The sequence below is a fragment of the Toxorhynchites rutilus genome, chromosome 3, assembly GCF_029784135.1.
Source record: "Toxorhynchites rutilus septentrionalis strain SRP chromosome 3, ASM2978413v1, whole genome shotgun sequence".
Lineage (NCBI taxonomy): Eukaryota > Metazoa > Arthropoda > Insecta > Diptera > Culicidae > Toxorhynchites > Toxorhynchites rutilus.
In genome coordinates, this window is record NC_073746.1 from 160,088,944 (window position 1) to 160,104,927 (window position 15,984).

Here is a 15,984-nt window from a genome sequence, read left to right on the forward strand (position 1 = left end):
CAAATCATTTGCGGACTAGGAAATTGAAATGTATAGTCAACCATTCCATGCCAAACCGATATAGTGGTTCTCAGATTTTCGTAATAAGTGATAAATTTGTTCTTTATTGCAAAACATTAGACCCGTTTTTTTTCTAGTTTTTTCGTTAGGGTAAAGATTTTCGTTTTAGGGTGGTCCGAAAAATCACTTTGATTCACTTTTTTCCTAAAATGACTTTTTTCAAAAAAATCATAACTTTTGAACTACTAGACCGATTCTAATGATCGACAAAGCAAATTAAAGACAATTAACTCTTCTTTTTAGAAATATGTCAGTTGAAGAACATTTTAATGTTGTATGTAAAAAACCTCAGCTTCCAAGAAAAAAAAAAATAAATAAAGCGCCCTTGGTCACGAAATCATGTAAACTATAAAAAAAAACAGATATAAACAGATTGATTAATATTCACGGAAACAAAATTCATTTTCTTAGCAAATGTAATATTTTTCCTAGAAAGTCTAGCTCATTGGCTTTAATTTGATATATCGACCATCTAAATCGGTTTAGTAGCTCATAAAGTTATGAATTTTTGAGAATAGGAAAAAGAGGAAAAAATGATATTCCGAACTATCGGTTAACTTTAAAAAGACATAACTTAAAAAAGAAAAAGAACACATCTCTGATATTGAGATATTTTATGTAAAAAAGCTTTCTAGAAAAAATATAGCGCCCTTGGTTCCGAGACCATAAAACCCATAAAAACAAATACAATCAATAATAACGGAAGGGGGTCTTCGTAGCCACTTGGTTACGCGTTCGCTTACTAAGCGATCGGTCGTGAGTTCAAACTCAGGGCCCTCAATTGACCATCTTTGTGTTGTTTATAGAATAACGACGTCCACGCAAACAACATCAGCGATGGAAATCGATCCACGGTCGAAATTAGATCGATTCATCCATACAACTGCTCTGCTCTGCAAGAAACATCGGGCTGCTGATCTATAAATAACCAAACAATGATCAATATCAACTGTCTCCGCTGTCCGGTCTGCTGAACAATGGAAGAACAGAAAGAATACCCTTACGCCGAAATGGCTACTACTGTGTAATTTACCACAATGTAATGGAACAGAAAACTTAACGCCTAAATGGCTACTACTAACTACTGTGTAATTTACAGTTTATAGAAACATAAACATTTGTACATGTACACGATTAAAACCCGGCTCTGTTACAGCTAAAATGCTAATGAGCCTAATAAATAAATAAATGGGATAAAAAAATAATAATAACGGAAACAAAATTAATTTTTTCTGCAACTGACGTATTTGATATGTCGATCATTAGAATCGGTTTAGTAGTTCAAAAGTAGTTAGTAGTTAGTAGTAGTTAGTGCACCCGAGACTGTGAACTGGCAGACCTATCTTAAGGAGCGTCTACAGGAACGACTGTTTCCTCTGTTGAAGCAACACGAGGGCCCTACGATCTTCTGCTCGGATCCAGCTTCGTGCCATTATTCAATGGATGACCTGGAGTGGTACGAAGCCAATGGGGTCACTTTCGTACCCAAGGACATGAAAATCACCAGGACATGATTATGATCCATTTTCTCCTCAGCCAAACACACTGTGCTTGTACCAAGATACATCAAATTATTTGTGAAGATGGAAGTCCCATATCAAATGTTCCGCTGTACACCCAAAATTGATTTTTAGCTCATGTTGTGTCATTCCAATTTATGACATTAAATGAGACATAACATAACAGAAAATGTCATGACTCACAAATACTGGTGGACATTTGTATAATATACATGGTACAGCAATATAAGATCAAAACGAGCGAGCGAAACAAAAGACAAATAAGCTTTCCGCATGCTTTGTCACATACACGACTCAGACCGAGATAGATGTTGCTCTCCTTCATGCGCTTCTTTTTTACTCTTAGAAAACACTTCCCAACTTCATTTTATAATCAGGTGCAATATTATCACGTATTTGCTGAACAACTTCTTAAATATCATTAGCCATGTGGATAGCGTGGTCGTGTAAATTAGCTTTGCATTCCAGCCGGAGTAGGTTCAATCCCCATTGACGTCGTATGGATTTTTTTTTTGGCACAATCCCAAATGAAATGAGAAAAGAAAACAGAAAGACATGTCCGCATACATACAAACCATTTTTAAGCTTTCAAAATAGCTCATTGTTTGCGCATTTGACTCTCTAGCACACGGAATGGAATCATTTCTGCCAAAGATGACATGTTTTCTGCCAATGCTAGTTTGGGTGTACTGTCCAACTAAACAAATGACAGGAATACCTTTAAGCCAGAAAGGTGATAAATCTCGTAAGACAGTAAATCACATTTCATGCAATTTTAACGCCTTTGGCATCATTTTTTTAAACCTCTATTTTATGCACACTCCTCTTGGGGGATTTTTAGGCTTCAAAAAAAAAAAACTCAACTTTGACGTCTTTGCGACACTAGTAAATGAAGTCCGATTGAGCTAAAGATACCCCTTTTCCGTGAGAATCAACATTTTGCAGGAAGTTGTAACCGTCGGCGAACCCTTTTTTGTCGAGGGATTAAAAAACCAGGTGGCTTTTGCGCCTCTATCCGAAGAGAGACCACCCGTCGCAATGGTCCCGAACGGTTCAGGTCTTCAAGACTGCCGCCTTCAAACAACGAAAACTTTCGACGTCTGGTTGCACCAGAATGGTTAACACCACCTCTATAACAATAATCGAAAACACCGCGGACAAAATTTCGAAGTTGGAGATTCGCAAGTGAAGAACTTGTTTCGGAAAACGTAAATTTGAACAGCACGAAACTCTTGAAAAAGAAAAACCTCTATTCTCAGTATTCCATTCTATCCATTCTATTCTTACTTCACATTATCTCACTTTCTACAATCTTCCATCACTCTTCTCTCCCTTTTTCTTTGCTTTCTCTCTCTATCACGATCATGGACATCTCACTAAAGCTACCGTACCTGCGTGCAGGGTTTTACCCCTAATTTTTCGATAACCGGATCCGCTCCAGAACTCGGAAACGTGAATTACTAAACCATTAATAAAGAAAAAATTAAACAATTGAATCATTTGAAATCACTTTTTCAAAGACTGTCCTACCGAAACAAGCTGACAACTTAGGCACGATCGCTCCACAAACGAAATCACCGAGGAATCACAAATTAGGTTTAATCAGAGCTCTGGTTATACCAAGTGGTTGTAATTTTATTTCACCCGTTGTATCTCATTGTAGTACAGCCGACATTTTCGGAATCCAGAGCCCTCTGTAAGCGAGTCTGTTCCAACTCTTGCCATGTTCAAAGCCATCTTCAAATGGAAGCTCTTCATCTTTTATAGCGTGTTTTGATTTTTTTTTATTTTTTGTTTTTTATTTGTTTATCCTCAACATATTTTTTTTCACCAAACGTTACAAAGTCCCGTTCGAAAATTCGAAGGTAACTTTCCTGCCAAACATTCATTGGCAGTTTAATTTGTATCGACATAATTTAATCCAGCTCTGTTTTTTAACCCGTTTGTTTATTTTAGGCTTATTAGCATTTTAGTTGTAACAGAGCCGAATTTTGGGGGGTCTTCGTAGCCACTTGGTTACGCGTTTGCTTACTAAGCGATCGATCGTGAGTTCTAACTCAGGGCCCTCAATTGACCATCTTTGTATTATTATAGAATAAGTACGTCCACGCAACCATCATCAGCGATGCAGATCGATCCACGGTCGAAATAAGATCGATTCATCCATACAACTGCTCTGCTCTGCAAGAAACATCGGGCTGCTGTTCTAGAAATAACCCAACAATGATCAATACCAACTGTCTCCGCTGTCCGGTCTGCTGAACAATGGAAGAACAGATAGAACACCCTTACGCCTAAAATGGCTACTACAGTGTAATTTACCATAATGTAATGGAACAGAAAACCTAAACGCCTAAATGGCTACTACTACTACTGTGTAATTTACAATTTATAGAAACATTAACATATGTACATGTACACGATAAAAACCCGGCTCTGTTCCGGATAAAATGCTAATGAGCCTAATAAATAAATAAATGGGATAAAAAAAAGAGCTGAATTTTAATCGTGTACATGTTACATGTTTATTATATCAATAATTAGCACATTACACAGTTGCCATTTTTCGGCGTTAGAGTATTCCCTTCTATACCATTGCATATGGTACAAATTTACACAGTAGCCATTTAGACGTAAGAGTTTTCCTTCTGTTCTTCCATTATCCAGTTAGACCGGACAGCGGAGACAGTTGATTGATCATTGTTGAGTTATTTATAGAACAGCAGTCCGATGTGTCTTGCAGAGCAGAACAGTTTTTTTTTTTATTAAATCGTTCATTTTTACAGGCTCAGTTACATAAGTTTAAAGGAGCCAAACTACTATCTGTATAGTTACAAGTATATATAAACATTTTTTATTAATTCTAATGTTAATGAAGTAGAGAACCGATTACTAGCGGTTTGCTCGAGTTTAGAAGGGTGACATTTTTTTTCAGGAAAAGGATGGGATATAAGGATATGTTGACAATGTTCACACTCACATTCGCACTCACATTCATCATACTCAATTCTTAAGCCTATCTTATATCTAATATGTATTTACATTTCACCTTATTCTATTGTTAGTAAGAAGGGATTTGATTTCTCGTGAATAAGCAGAGCAGTTGTATGGATGAATCGATCTTATTTCGACCGTGGATCGATCTCCATCACTGATGATTGTTGCGTGGACGTAGTTTTTTTGTAACAACACAAAGATGGTTAATCAGGGCCCTGAGTTTTGAACTCACGATCTATCGCTTACTAAGCGAACGCGCAACCAATGCACAATGGTCCAGGAGATGTATTTAAGTGGAAATTAGCATTTAGAGCTCGACAGTTATTCTCTAGACAAAAACTGTCTTCGACAAAGTTATTGTCGCAAAACGTTAGTATTAGTAAGCTCTAAAAGTCGTTCAAAGACAGTGTATGTAGTATGTGTATGTAGAATTTGAAATATAAAAATTAGAGCATAAAAACCGTTTTTTTTCATGGTTACCCTAACGCAACTTAGAAAAAAGGCGCTATATCGGTTATTTCGAGGGATAAATAAAAACTTTGTTCTACAAAGATGTTTCAAATAACTGGGACTACAACATTGTTGAACTATGTTTACCTCTATCTATAAAGATAAGAAAGTTATATTTTTTCTTCATCGACAATTTTGGTCACCCAAATTTTTGATAACATGAAAATGAGGGCTCTACCATATATAACAACTTTGTCGAAGACAGTTTTTGTCTAGAGAACAATCGTCGAGATCTAAATGCTAATTTCCACTTAAATGCATCTCCTGGACCATTGTGCAATGTGGCAACGGAGACCCCCGATCCAGCTCTGTTACAGCTGAAAATCCTAAGAAGCCAAAAATATAATAAACGAAAGGTTAAAAATCAGAAGAATCTTACTTGGAAGTAGAATTGATAGATTAACATCCAAGCGCCCTATTAATATGATCTATTTGATGGGCATTAAGCATATCCACTGAAATACAATCAATTTATTTCCCAAACACTGGGAGCAGTTTAGAAGCAAACAACATTTTGATTACGGAAAAAGCCAAGGAATTCCGCGAAACGCGTTGATTAAGGAGAATTGGAAATGATTACTGATTGAGTTAATCAAACAATGCAAACTTTACAGACTGAGATAACAACCCCCCGTCACAATCTTTTGATCTTCATCTAAAACAAGACAGAACAAACAACAAACGCAAATTCCCCCGTGCAATGAAAAACCAATTGAGGCTCTTTGTGACATAATTGTCTGATTTCCAATGCGTATCCGTAAAGCGCCGTGATTTACGTTCCTTTTTCCCTGTATGGCTCTCTCTCTTTCTCTCTCTCTCTCTCTCTCTCTCTCTCTCTCTCTAAGAAAGCAATCAAAAAGTTATGAATCATTATTTATGAGCCTCTGGTACACGGTGGTACCGACTCACATTTGTCCTTTGCCATGTTTTTGCCATCCCCCTGGTGGGTCTCGTCCTGTGAGAAGTATGTGGCACCACCTGTACAACCTGTCATCCGGGCACAATTCAATCCCGCTCATTCTTTAGGCAGTAAGTACCGGAGAAAGAGTGTTGTTTCCAGCATTGTGTTGTTTGTTCGTTGGAGCAGTGCTTTCCCGGCATTTCTTTTACCCGGCTCCGGCCTCATCGTCGTCGTTGAGATTTCTTGTCCCAGAGCCCTCTCTAAAGACGTGCTTACCGTCCCCGGGTTCTGCTGCTATGCCTCCGCCTGGAAAATCACGGGAAAACACGGCAGAATGTGTGCCATTTCGGCTCCACGTCGACGACGTCGTCATTGCTTGGCGGCATTCCACAAATAGCACAAGACATAAATCGTCCGCATATGAGTTATGCCGCTGAAGTGAATTAGAAATGTGCCCCCCTCCTCTTCTCCTTCCGCAAATTTTCCTACGGATGAAGCTGAACGACCGTTTCAAGAGCGAGAGAGTGAGCGCTTAGAGAAGCCCACAAAAAGCGCTTCAAGGAGGAAGGAAATTTTTAAACAACAACCAAATCATGAATATGCGAGTACTTATGGCAGGTAGATCCTCGTGCGGGGAGCGCACGATGCAATGATGTACATGTATGTTACGACCTGAAGGAATTTTCCACAAAATGTTCACGGGCGAAAAAAAAAGAGAAAATAACCACAGCGGCCCACCGAATGCAGAAATTGCGGAAATTTGCCGTCAATTAAGGGTTTTATGATTATGAGTTCGCTGTTGTTTTCATGCTTTTTGATTTATAGTGTAGAGGTGCTGGACCTTCGAGAAGCCGAACCGAGACATCCGAGCACACACTAGCGGCGGCAGCCTGGTTGTTGTTGTTACATGCTAACGAGGATTTGTAGTAAGTTGTACGGGCGTAATTTGGCTGAAAGGAAGTCGAACCGGAGCGACTGTTCCCCGAGACTGTGGCCGTATGCCACCGAGGGTTGAATCGTTTAGATGAATTATAGGGCGCTTGTGGCGCGCTGGTTCGGTACTCCGCGCCGTGGAGCTGTAATCTCCGGCCGGAGGAGGATGATTTGAGTGATACGTGGTTGAAGTTGATTTGTCGGATTTATGGAATCCTCGAGTACATTTATCTCGCTTCCTTGCCGGAGCAGCATTTGCTTTATAGCGTACGGTTGCCATACGTAATAATGATTTATGTTTTGCTACTGGATTACTGTGTACTGCAATTATTATTCGAGGTGGGGCTAGTCGTTTTGTTGAAGGATTTAAACCATGCATTCTTGAAATAACCTTCGCATTTTGATTTCTTCTAATTCAGTTCATATTCCTGTAGCTATTTGGTGTTTCATTGCATCCATCAATCCAGTCCATCGAGCTTTGAATTGGGATTTCAACTTTCAAGCGATTAGCGAAAATTGATTGACAAGAGATAATGACAGTTCTGTGATTATTACGATCGTAAGATTTTAGGTGGAAGTTATGTAAATTTTTCGGTTAATTTCGTCGTCGGATTCTCGTCCGCTGGATGCATCCAATTAGATAAATTTATTGTCAAGATATACATGACATACTCATACGTCTCGAAAGGTTGTTAATACTTGATGGTTATTAACCCTTCTTACTCGAGAAGTGATTTTCGCCCAGTATTTAGTTTGATGCGAAATCGCAGATCAGTATGCTTCAATGCATTGTTTCAGCTTCAACCTTCGATTCATGTCGGCATGATATGGGTGACGTTAATCAATCGGCCACGAAAGCCACGGATTTGGAATCTTAATCTAGAATTTTAATCAGGAATCTCTGCTTGAATTTAAAATCTGAGTATAAAATCTGAAACTGATATCAGAATCCAGAATCTTAATTAGTATTCTTAGTCTTGAATCTGCATTTTAATTTTGAACTGTGGGATGGCTAAAGAGTGTGTCACATCAAATTGCATCACGGAAAAAACGCTGTAGAAATTCGCCCAGTAGACCGATCCTTTTGAAAATTTTAGACAGTAAAATAAAAACTATTAAACAACTTTTGGCATTTTCTTTTTATTCATACTTCGAGCCCAAGCCCGTATGCTCGCACCTTCCTCTTTACCCCGTCCATAAGGTTCTGTACAACGTCAGGTTGTAGTTTTTTTTTTGAACAGAAATCCATTTTCTCTTGAAGTCCGCCTCCGATTTGACAACTTTTGGGTTCTTCCAGAGGGCCTGCTTCATAATCGCCCAATATTTCTCTATTGGCCGAAGCTCCGGCGCATTGGGCGGGTTCATTTCCTTTGGCACGAAGGTGACCCCGTTGGCTTCGTACCACTCCAACACGTCCTTTGAATAGTGGCACGAAGCGAGATCCGGCCAGAAGATGGTCGTGCCCTCGTGCTGCTTCAATAGTGGTAATAAGCGCTTCTGTAGGCACTCCTTAAGGTAAACCTGCTCGTTTACCGTGCCGGTCATCACGAAGGGGGCGCTCCGCTTTCCGCAAGAGCAGATCGCTTGCCACACCATGCTTGCTTGCGAAACTCCGGAACGCTGAATTTGTCCACTGCGGAGAAGAACAACAGGCCCGGCAGCTGACGAAAGTCCGCTTTGACGTAGGTTTCATCGTCCATTACCAGGCAATGCGGCTTCGTCAGCATTTCGGTGTACAGCTTCCGGGCTCGCGTCATCTCACCATGTTTTGCCTTTCGTCGCGGTTAGGAGCCTTCTGAACCTTGTATGTACGCAGGCCCTCCCGCTGCTTGGTCCGCTGGACGAATGAACATGACAAATTCAGCTTATTGGTGACATCCCGGACCAAACTTCTCGGATCACGTCTAAACTGCTTAACTACGCGCTTGTGATCTTTTTCACTGGCGGAGCATCCATTTTTGCCGTTCTTCACCTTCCGGTCGATGGTTAGGTTCTCCAAGTATCGTTTTAGTACTCTGCTGACCGTGGATTGGACGTTTCCCAGCATCTTACCGATGTCCCGATGTGACAACTCCGGATTCTCGAAATGAGTGCGCAGGATTAATTCACGACGCTCTTTTTCGTTCGACGAGATTTTTCCAAATTTACGAAAAATTGACAGTGAAGCATGGCCAACGTGATCTATACACTCTTATCTGATTATAAGCGAAAGCTGAAGATATAATTCCTAAAAAATTTTAGAGGTTTGGTTTTTTTTTCTTGGACAAACCACAGTCATAGAAAACAAGTTGATACAGTGAAAGACATTCGTTTAGCCGCACTTGAAAAAAAACTTAAAACACTTACAAAACAATCAGGAATGTTCTTTTTATCGGGATACTTATTTGCTTTAGCGATAGTATATTTAAGTCAATTTTATTGAAAGGACGTGCGTCACAATCACACACACACACACAAGGCGGCATCGGGGGATATAAACATTCAAACGTCGTTTTTTCCCGAGACATACGTTCAGCCACAGGGCATAAAAATTGAGTGCTCGCATAATCACCAAGCTTGTGCTCCCGTGGCCGAGTGGTTAGCGTCATAACTAACATGCCGGGTGTTCGGGTTCGATTCCCGTTCTGGTCGGGGCAATTTTTCGTCAAAGAAATTTCCTCCGACTTGCACTGTGATCACGCGTATTTCTAGAGCTTGCCACTCAGAATGCATTCAAGGCGTGTTATTTGGCATAGAAATCTCAACTAAGTACTAATAAAAATGACGCAAGTAATACTACGTTGAGACGGCGAAGTTCCTCTAGGAACGTTAGTGCCATTGAAGAAGAAGAAGAAGATAATCACCAAGCCTTTATCTGTGTTTTTTGAAAAAAATACTTGGGAATGTTCAAATAACAAGATAAATATTAGATGTGCAACGTAAGAAGTTGGTCAGATTAGTGATTTACGTAGATTTCAAAGGAATGGCGAAAGGTATTCTATTGACGGAAGAGGGGCGGAAAATAATGAAGATATTCAGTGAACAAAAGTTTTCTAATCGCTCGAACGTAACAAAAATTGGTCTATCTGAGAAAGTGGTACGAAATTTATTTTAATAGTGCCAGAAATATGGGATATAACCAACAAATGGGAACACCAAAGTTACTTTGCGTCTTAAAGGTCGAATAAGACACGAAGCAACCAAGAAACGATGTCCTGCTCATACATTAAGGCAGAATCGGTTATTCCAATAACGAAGAGGCATATTGCGCGCATCTTGAATGAGTCACCAAACATCATGTGGAAGCAGCAGAACCATCTCATTTTCGCCCGGCAATACATGGAATGGAAACTAGAATGGAGAAATGTTGTGTTTTCCGGCGAAAAAAGTTCAATTTGGATGGTCCGGACTGTTATAGTTGCTATTGGTACAATTTAAGTCAACGGCATGTCGTGAGATCGAAGCAAAACTTTGGGGGCGAAAGTTTGACAGTGTGGGGAGCCGTTTCCTATCACAGCAAGCTTTCCATTTGTTTCATTTTCACCCGAATGAACTCCGAAAAGTATCTTCAATTACTGGAGGACGTTTTGATTGGCCATATTGAGAATAACGCTACCGAGGATGTCGTTTTTTCAGCAGGATTATGCATAGATCCACGTTTCCAAGCAATCGAAGGCATGGTTTGCCGAGAAGGACATTCCGCTTCTTGAATGACCTGCTGGCAGTCGATTGCAATCCCATAGAAAACCTACCTATAACCTATGGAGAATCTTCGCTGAGATGGTCTATTTAAACGGATGACAATTTGACAACATTTCCAGTCTCAAGGCAGTAATTCAGGAGTGATGGGCTATAATCAATATGGCAACACTTTAAAAACTGTCTGACTCAATGCCAAATCGAGTTTTCAAAGTGATCCGAAATGGAGGTGGACATACTAAATATTAACTACCGATTGGACTCGAAATTTGTCGCACAAACTTTCTTTTATTGAAATTTTAGGATGCGGCTAAACGAATGTCCACCCTGATTCCACATATTTGAATTACTTAGAAAACAAAAAGTAAATTTATACTTTTTTTTAAGAATGAATTCAATGAAAATAAACAATAATAGTCTTTTATGAGCAAAATAAACCAAATGATCATTTTTCAGTTAAATTGCTTAACAGCAGGAATCCTGCCGAAGCAGAAAAAAAACCCATAAATTTAGATTCAATTTTGTACTTTTTGACAAGTGTAAACAGCTATGCTTCAACCGTTTTTTTAGAACAAGCCTAATCTGGCATTGGCCCGCCTGAAGTTAGGTGGAGAAACAGAAGACATTTCAGTTTTAGTGCCTATAATAACTAGATCCAATAGAATATTTTAGACTCTACGCACTCCTTCAAGTACTGATTTTCCTGATCATAACCCCCAGGCGTGAACAGCAGAAACCTAATAGGATACCTATAAACATATTTCTCTCTCTCTGGGTAATTGCTGCCGTCTGTGGTTTTATCTCCCCGCCGCAGCATACGGCAGGAGCACGAGAGGGGCGAGAGACGTTGTTGTAGGTGTTGAAAGCAAGTATCTGTGAGGAAATAAATAAATCGTTGCGGTACTCACGTGATGCCAGTGCACTTTGGGGTATCCACGCTAGGAGGAGGAGAAGGACGCTGGCAAAGGCTGTCAGTAACGCGGCACTCGAGGCCGCCCGCAGCCCCATGTCTCAATTCCCTCGCGAACTTATTATTTTAATGCGCCCCTCCCTTTGGATGCTATGTGCGTGCGTGTGTTTGTGTGTGCTCAGTGATTTTTTATTCCTCCCCTGCTAGAGGGCGTGGATATTTGCTAGTACTTTTTTTTTGAAGATTTTTTTTCCTCTACTCTCGTACGGAGCCCGTCGCCACGCTGACACTTTTTCCGTTTTCGGTTACAACTGTTATTAGGATAGGGGCCACGTTTTTTTGGTGTTTTGTGTGTGTCGGATGGAAAAGAAAATGTACAATTTATTTCAGGTTTATTTTCTGGAAATCGAGATTGTGCCCGGTCATGGAAGAGAATGTGGAGAAAGAAAAAAAAAATGGTGATTAAATTAACGTTTACCTTTGTCATGTGTCACCGCCGTGACATATTTGATAGTTATTTCATTGGCTTTTTGAGAGAGATAAAGAGAGGATTTTTTTTCCGTGCGAAATGTATAGTGTTGTCGAATCTACATTAAATGGAAGATCGGTTGTTGTTGGGTTTTATTATTCAGATTTTACGGACGAGTGCTACACAACAATGAATTCAATAGCAGGTAGCTGATAAATATTTGATGACCTAAAATTGCCACCCCTTTTTCTACTCAACGCCCTCCGCTGTCGTAAGAAATCCTGCAATGAAGTAGGTGTAGAAGTTATGTAAACTTTTGACGGTTTCACTGTTTCACAATCGGTGGGCGTTTTCTTCACATGGCACGGCACTGCAGTTCACTAGCTGTTTCTCACTTCCAGGCCAAGCCACCTCTCAATTTACTTTCAGCTTTCCTGCACCATTTCGACCTTTTTCACTTTTTCTTTCTGTAAATCGTTAACTACTTCCTTGCACTATAACCGCAGGGCAACGCGATTATCCGCTGCAATTTTCTCTGATGGTTTTTCCGCCTTCTTCCTCTTCTTCTCGTTCGCACACAATTAGAACTCTATATAAGAAGGCAGTCATCAATTTAGCTACCGCTCCAGGCTATGTTCAAAGTGTGCCTTTTACACACTCCTCAACGTGAGAGGTAAAAAATTCCGAAAAAGTTTGTCTAACCAAGGCAAAAGATTACAACTTATCTCTCGGCCACTTGGAGCCTCAGATATTCCGCACAGCGACGGACACAAGCGAATAACATTGGCGGTTTCATCCTGAGCCATCGTCCTTCATGAGCACAACGACCACCACCACCACCACCGCCCACGACGATCGCCTTAATCCACATCTCCTCCACTAACTGGAGGCTCCTTCCCCGAATGGGGCTTGTTGATATTCTGGCTTCGGCCTCACTTTATTCTTTCGCTACTTTGTGTTCACTTTTTTCCCTCCTGCGCTGCCCCTCTCGGGAGAATAAATTCACTGTAATAGATTCTTTGCGCCAGCCTGTTTCACATAATTTATTATTATTGGATTTCATAATTTTCGATTCATTAATTTTCTCCTCTTCATTATGAGATTGGCTTCTTCGTTTTTTCTTCTTCTTTTTCTTCTTGCGTCTTTTTCTTCTCGGAATACAGCCCGTCAACAGCTCGCTGGAGCTTCACTACAATCTGCTGCTACTATAATTATGCACTAGGAAATCATAGTCGTTCGTTGCTCGGCACTTAATAATATTGCACATTGCGACTCTCCCCAATCGGCATCACAGAAGTTTTTGCGTATTATTAAGCGGCGGGTGTGAGTTTTTTTTTCTGTTCACTGGAAAAAAAGTATTATATCATCGGCTATTCTAGTGTTTCTTTTGGGATGGGGATAATATATTGAATTAAACCCGCTGAATCGAAATGGTGCGCAGTTTGTTAGCTCTAGGCGAAGGATTTAGAACGTCGACAATAATGAAATGTTGAATAAATAATGAGAATTAAAAATGTTTGCTTGACGATTTTTTCCATAACCAACTTCATAAACTTTCCAAAATATTTTAATTTTATTTCTGTAGGACAGATAAAACGTTGACCAACGAAGGGAAATATGATGCAATTTTTCTGGGAGCAAATGATTTGACAGGATACCAGTGCAGAAACTGCTTCGCAAATATTTTGTCCTGTCAGCAATCTCGCAACGGCTTCTTAGCCTAGCAGGAACAGATAAAGGCAAAAAAGTAATTTATGGACGATAACTAATGAGATTGCATCCATTATTGATATTCGACCATCATGATTCACTTAAAGAAATTAGAGCAAAATAAAATAACGTTCTGTGCAAACCATATATACGATTTAAGTTTATTGAATGTATCCAAGAATTTAACAGAAGCGATTGGAAATTTAAAAGTAAATATCAAAACTCTTTCATTCAGTGTCGATGTATCGTATCGAACAATAAGTCTTATCGAATGTGTTCAAATAATCAATAAAAGATAATTGTGAACATACGGTAAGACTTATAACCACCACCATCGATGCTAAGTGAAATAGTTTGATTAGCTAAAAAAACGTAAAAAGTTTCTAACTTTTCACGAAAACAAGGTGAAAATAATTAAATTTTTGATCGATTGCATTGGAAATTCAATTGAATAAACAAAATATGAAGGAAAAATTCTATCCTTTATGTAACACATATTAAATTACTGCGGGTGAGTCTAAGGTCTACGAGCACAACACGCAATACAGATATTAGTTTAATAAATGGGGTGTTTTCAATGAACCTAGACAAAAAACAGGCTTTGGTGGTCGTAAAAGAAACTCATGATTTTCATGGAGAAAATAATGTTTAAATTTTCCGGAAAACAGACAAATTTCATTATTATCATTTTGAGGCCTATTCTAACTCTCGACTTTTCACTTTTCACGACGAATTTCACTCGACTAACCGTTGACAACATCATCTCTGATTGCAGTGGAACCTGGTGAGTGTAAAAAAATGGCCATTGAAGCAACTTTACGTAGTCGAAACCTAAAAAAAACCAACCGATTTTTTGAAAAGAGTTTTCAAGTTTTACAAGAAATGTAAAAGAACGACAAAATTACGAATAAAATGTACCAACGTATTAATTACGAATACAGCCATTTCATGGCAAACTGATATAGTGGTTCTCAGATTGTCGTGAAAAGTTTAGTTTAGTTGCTTATCGCGAAATATTCGACCCGTATTTTTTTATTTTTCCATTAGGGTTCCCATTCCCATTTTAGCCGGAGGGCACTATATTTTTCAGTCTCCTTTGAAAATATCATATAGAAGACTGAAAACATGTTAACTTTGAAAAATAATTACTCAAAAACGAAAGAAAGCCACTCTCTCATTTTTAGTTAAGTTATGTAAAACAAAACCCTCAGCTCTCAGTTTTTTCGAACCATCGGCTAACTTTGAAAAACATGACATAACTTTGAAATCATAAGATAAAAACGAAAAAAATGCCTCTTTGGTTTTTGGATATGTAAAAAAACTCAACTTTCAAGAAAGCATATAAAAAAATATAACGCCCTCTAGTCCAAAGTCATGTTAACAGTAAAAAACAAATTCGATCAATAATTACAGAAACAAAATCCAATTTTTCGCAAGAGTAATATTTTTCCGAGAAAGACTAGCTAATTGACTTTAATTTGACATATCGATCATCTGAATCGGTTCAGTAGTTCAATAGTTATGCAAAAAACATATCATTTTTGGAAAAAGGGGGACAATTTTGATTTTTTCGGACCACCCTGAAATGAAAATGGGCACCTTAATGAAAAAATTTAAAAAAAACTAATATTTCGTTTTCGTTTTTGTTTTATTTTGTGATAAGGAACTAAACTAGTACTTTTCACGAAACTCTGCGGACCTCTATATCGATTTGGCATGGAATGGCTGTATAAAGAGCAGAGGCGGCCCTAAGCCGCAGAGATGATGCAATCCGATCCACCATCGGAAGCGGCGATCTCTCACAAGTATAACTGTGTTCCACCGATTGCCCGGTTAATTTGAAACATAGGAGACGATCTTTTTGATTGGTCTGACCCAGTCTAAACGAGTGTCTACGGCATACATTTATGCGTTATGTTTGCCCGATTTGTTTTTGCTTCGAAATATGAGTAGAATATACCGCAAATCTCGAATACGCATTTTAGTAGCACAAAAAAAACAATACAATGTACACAACAAGGCAGCAACAATACGTAATATAACTGAGTGCCTATGCGAACAATAAAACTACTATCTATTGTGTTTCGGCTCAGGTGGCGTCAATACGTAAGTACCAAAAAACTAATCCAAAAACAAAAAATACGTTTTTGAGAAATAATTGTATTCATTGGAAATAATTTTTTAAACCCGTTTGATACGTTTTCCAAACTAATGATTTGTCCAACATATCAGATTGAATATACTAAATTTCACGTGGAATTGCTCAGATACCACGCGCACAGAACTACGGCCCAAT

At 39.0% G+C, this 15,984-nt stretch overlaps 1 protein-coding gene across 9 annotated transcripts in view; it reads right to left on the reverse strand.

The window, feature by feature from the left end:
• The window catches only part of LOC129777669 (tyrosine-protein phosphatase Lar), a 403,848-nt gene that overhangs the window by 200,758 nt on the left and 187,106 nt on the right, over nt 1-15,984 (reverse strand). For 8 of the 9 annotated variants that reach the window (XM_055784076.1, XM_055784077.1, XM_055784079.1 and 5 more), the window contains one exon: nt 11,508-11,908. In XM_055784076.1, the coding sequence (XP_055640051.1) occupies nt 11,508-11,607 (100 nt within the window). In that variant the 5' untranslated portion in view covers nt 11,608-11,908. Of the gene's footprint in view, nt 1-11,507; nt 11,909-11,987; nt 13,323-15,984 lie in introns of all 9 variants that reach the window. The other variant, XM_055784078.1, reaches the window with a different exon arrangement.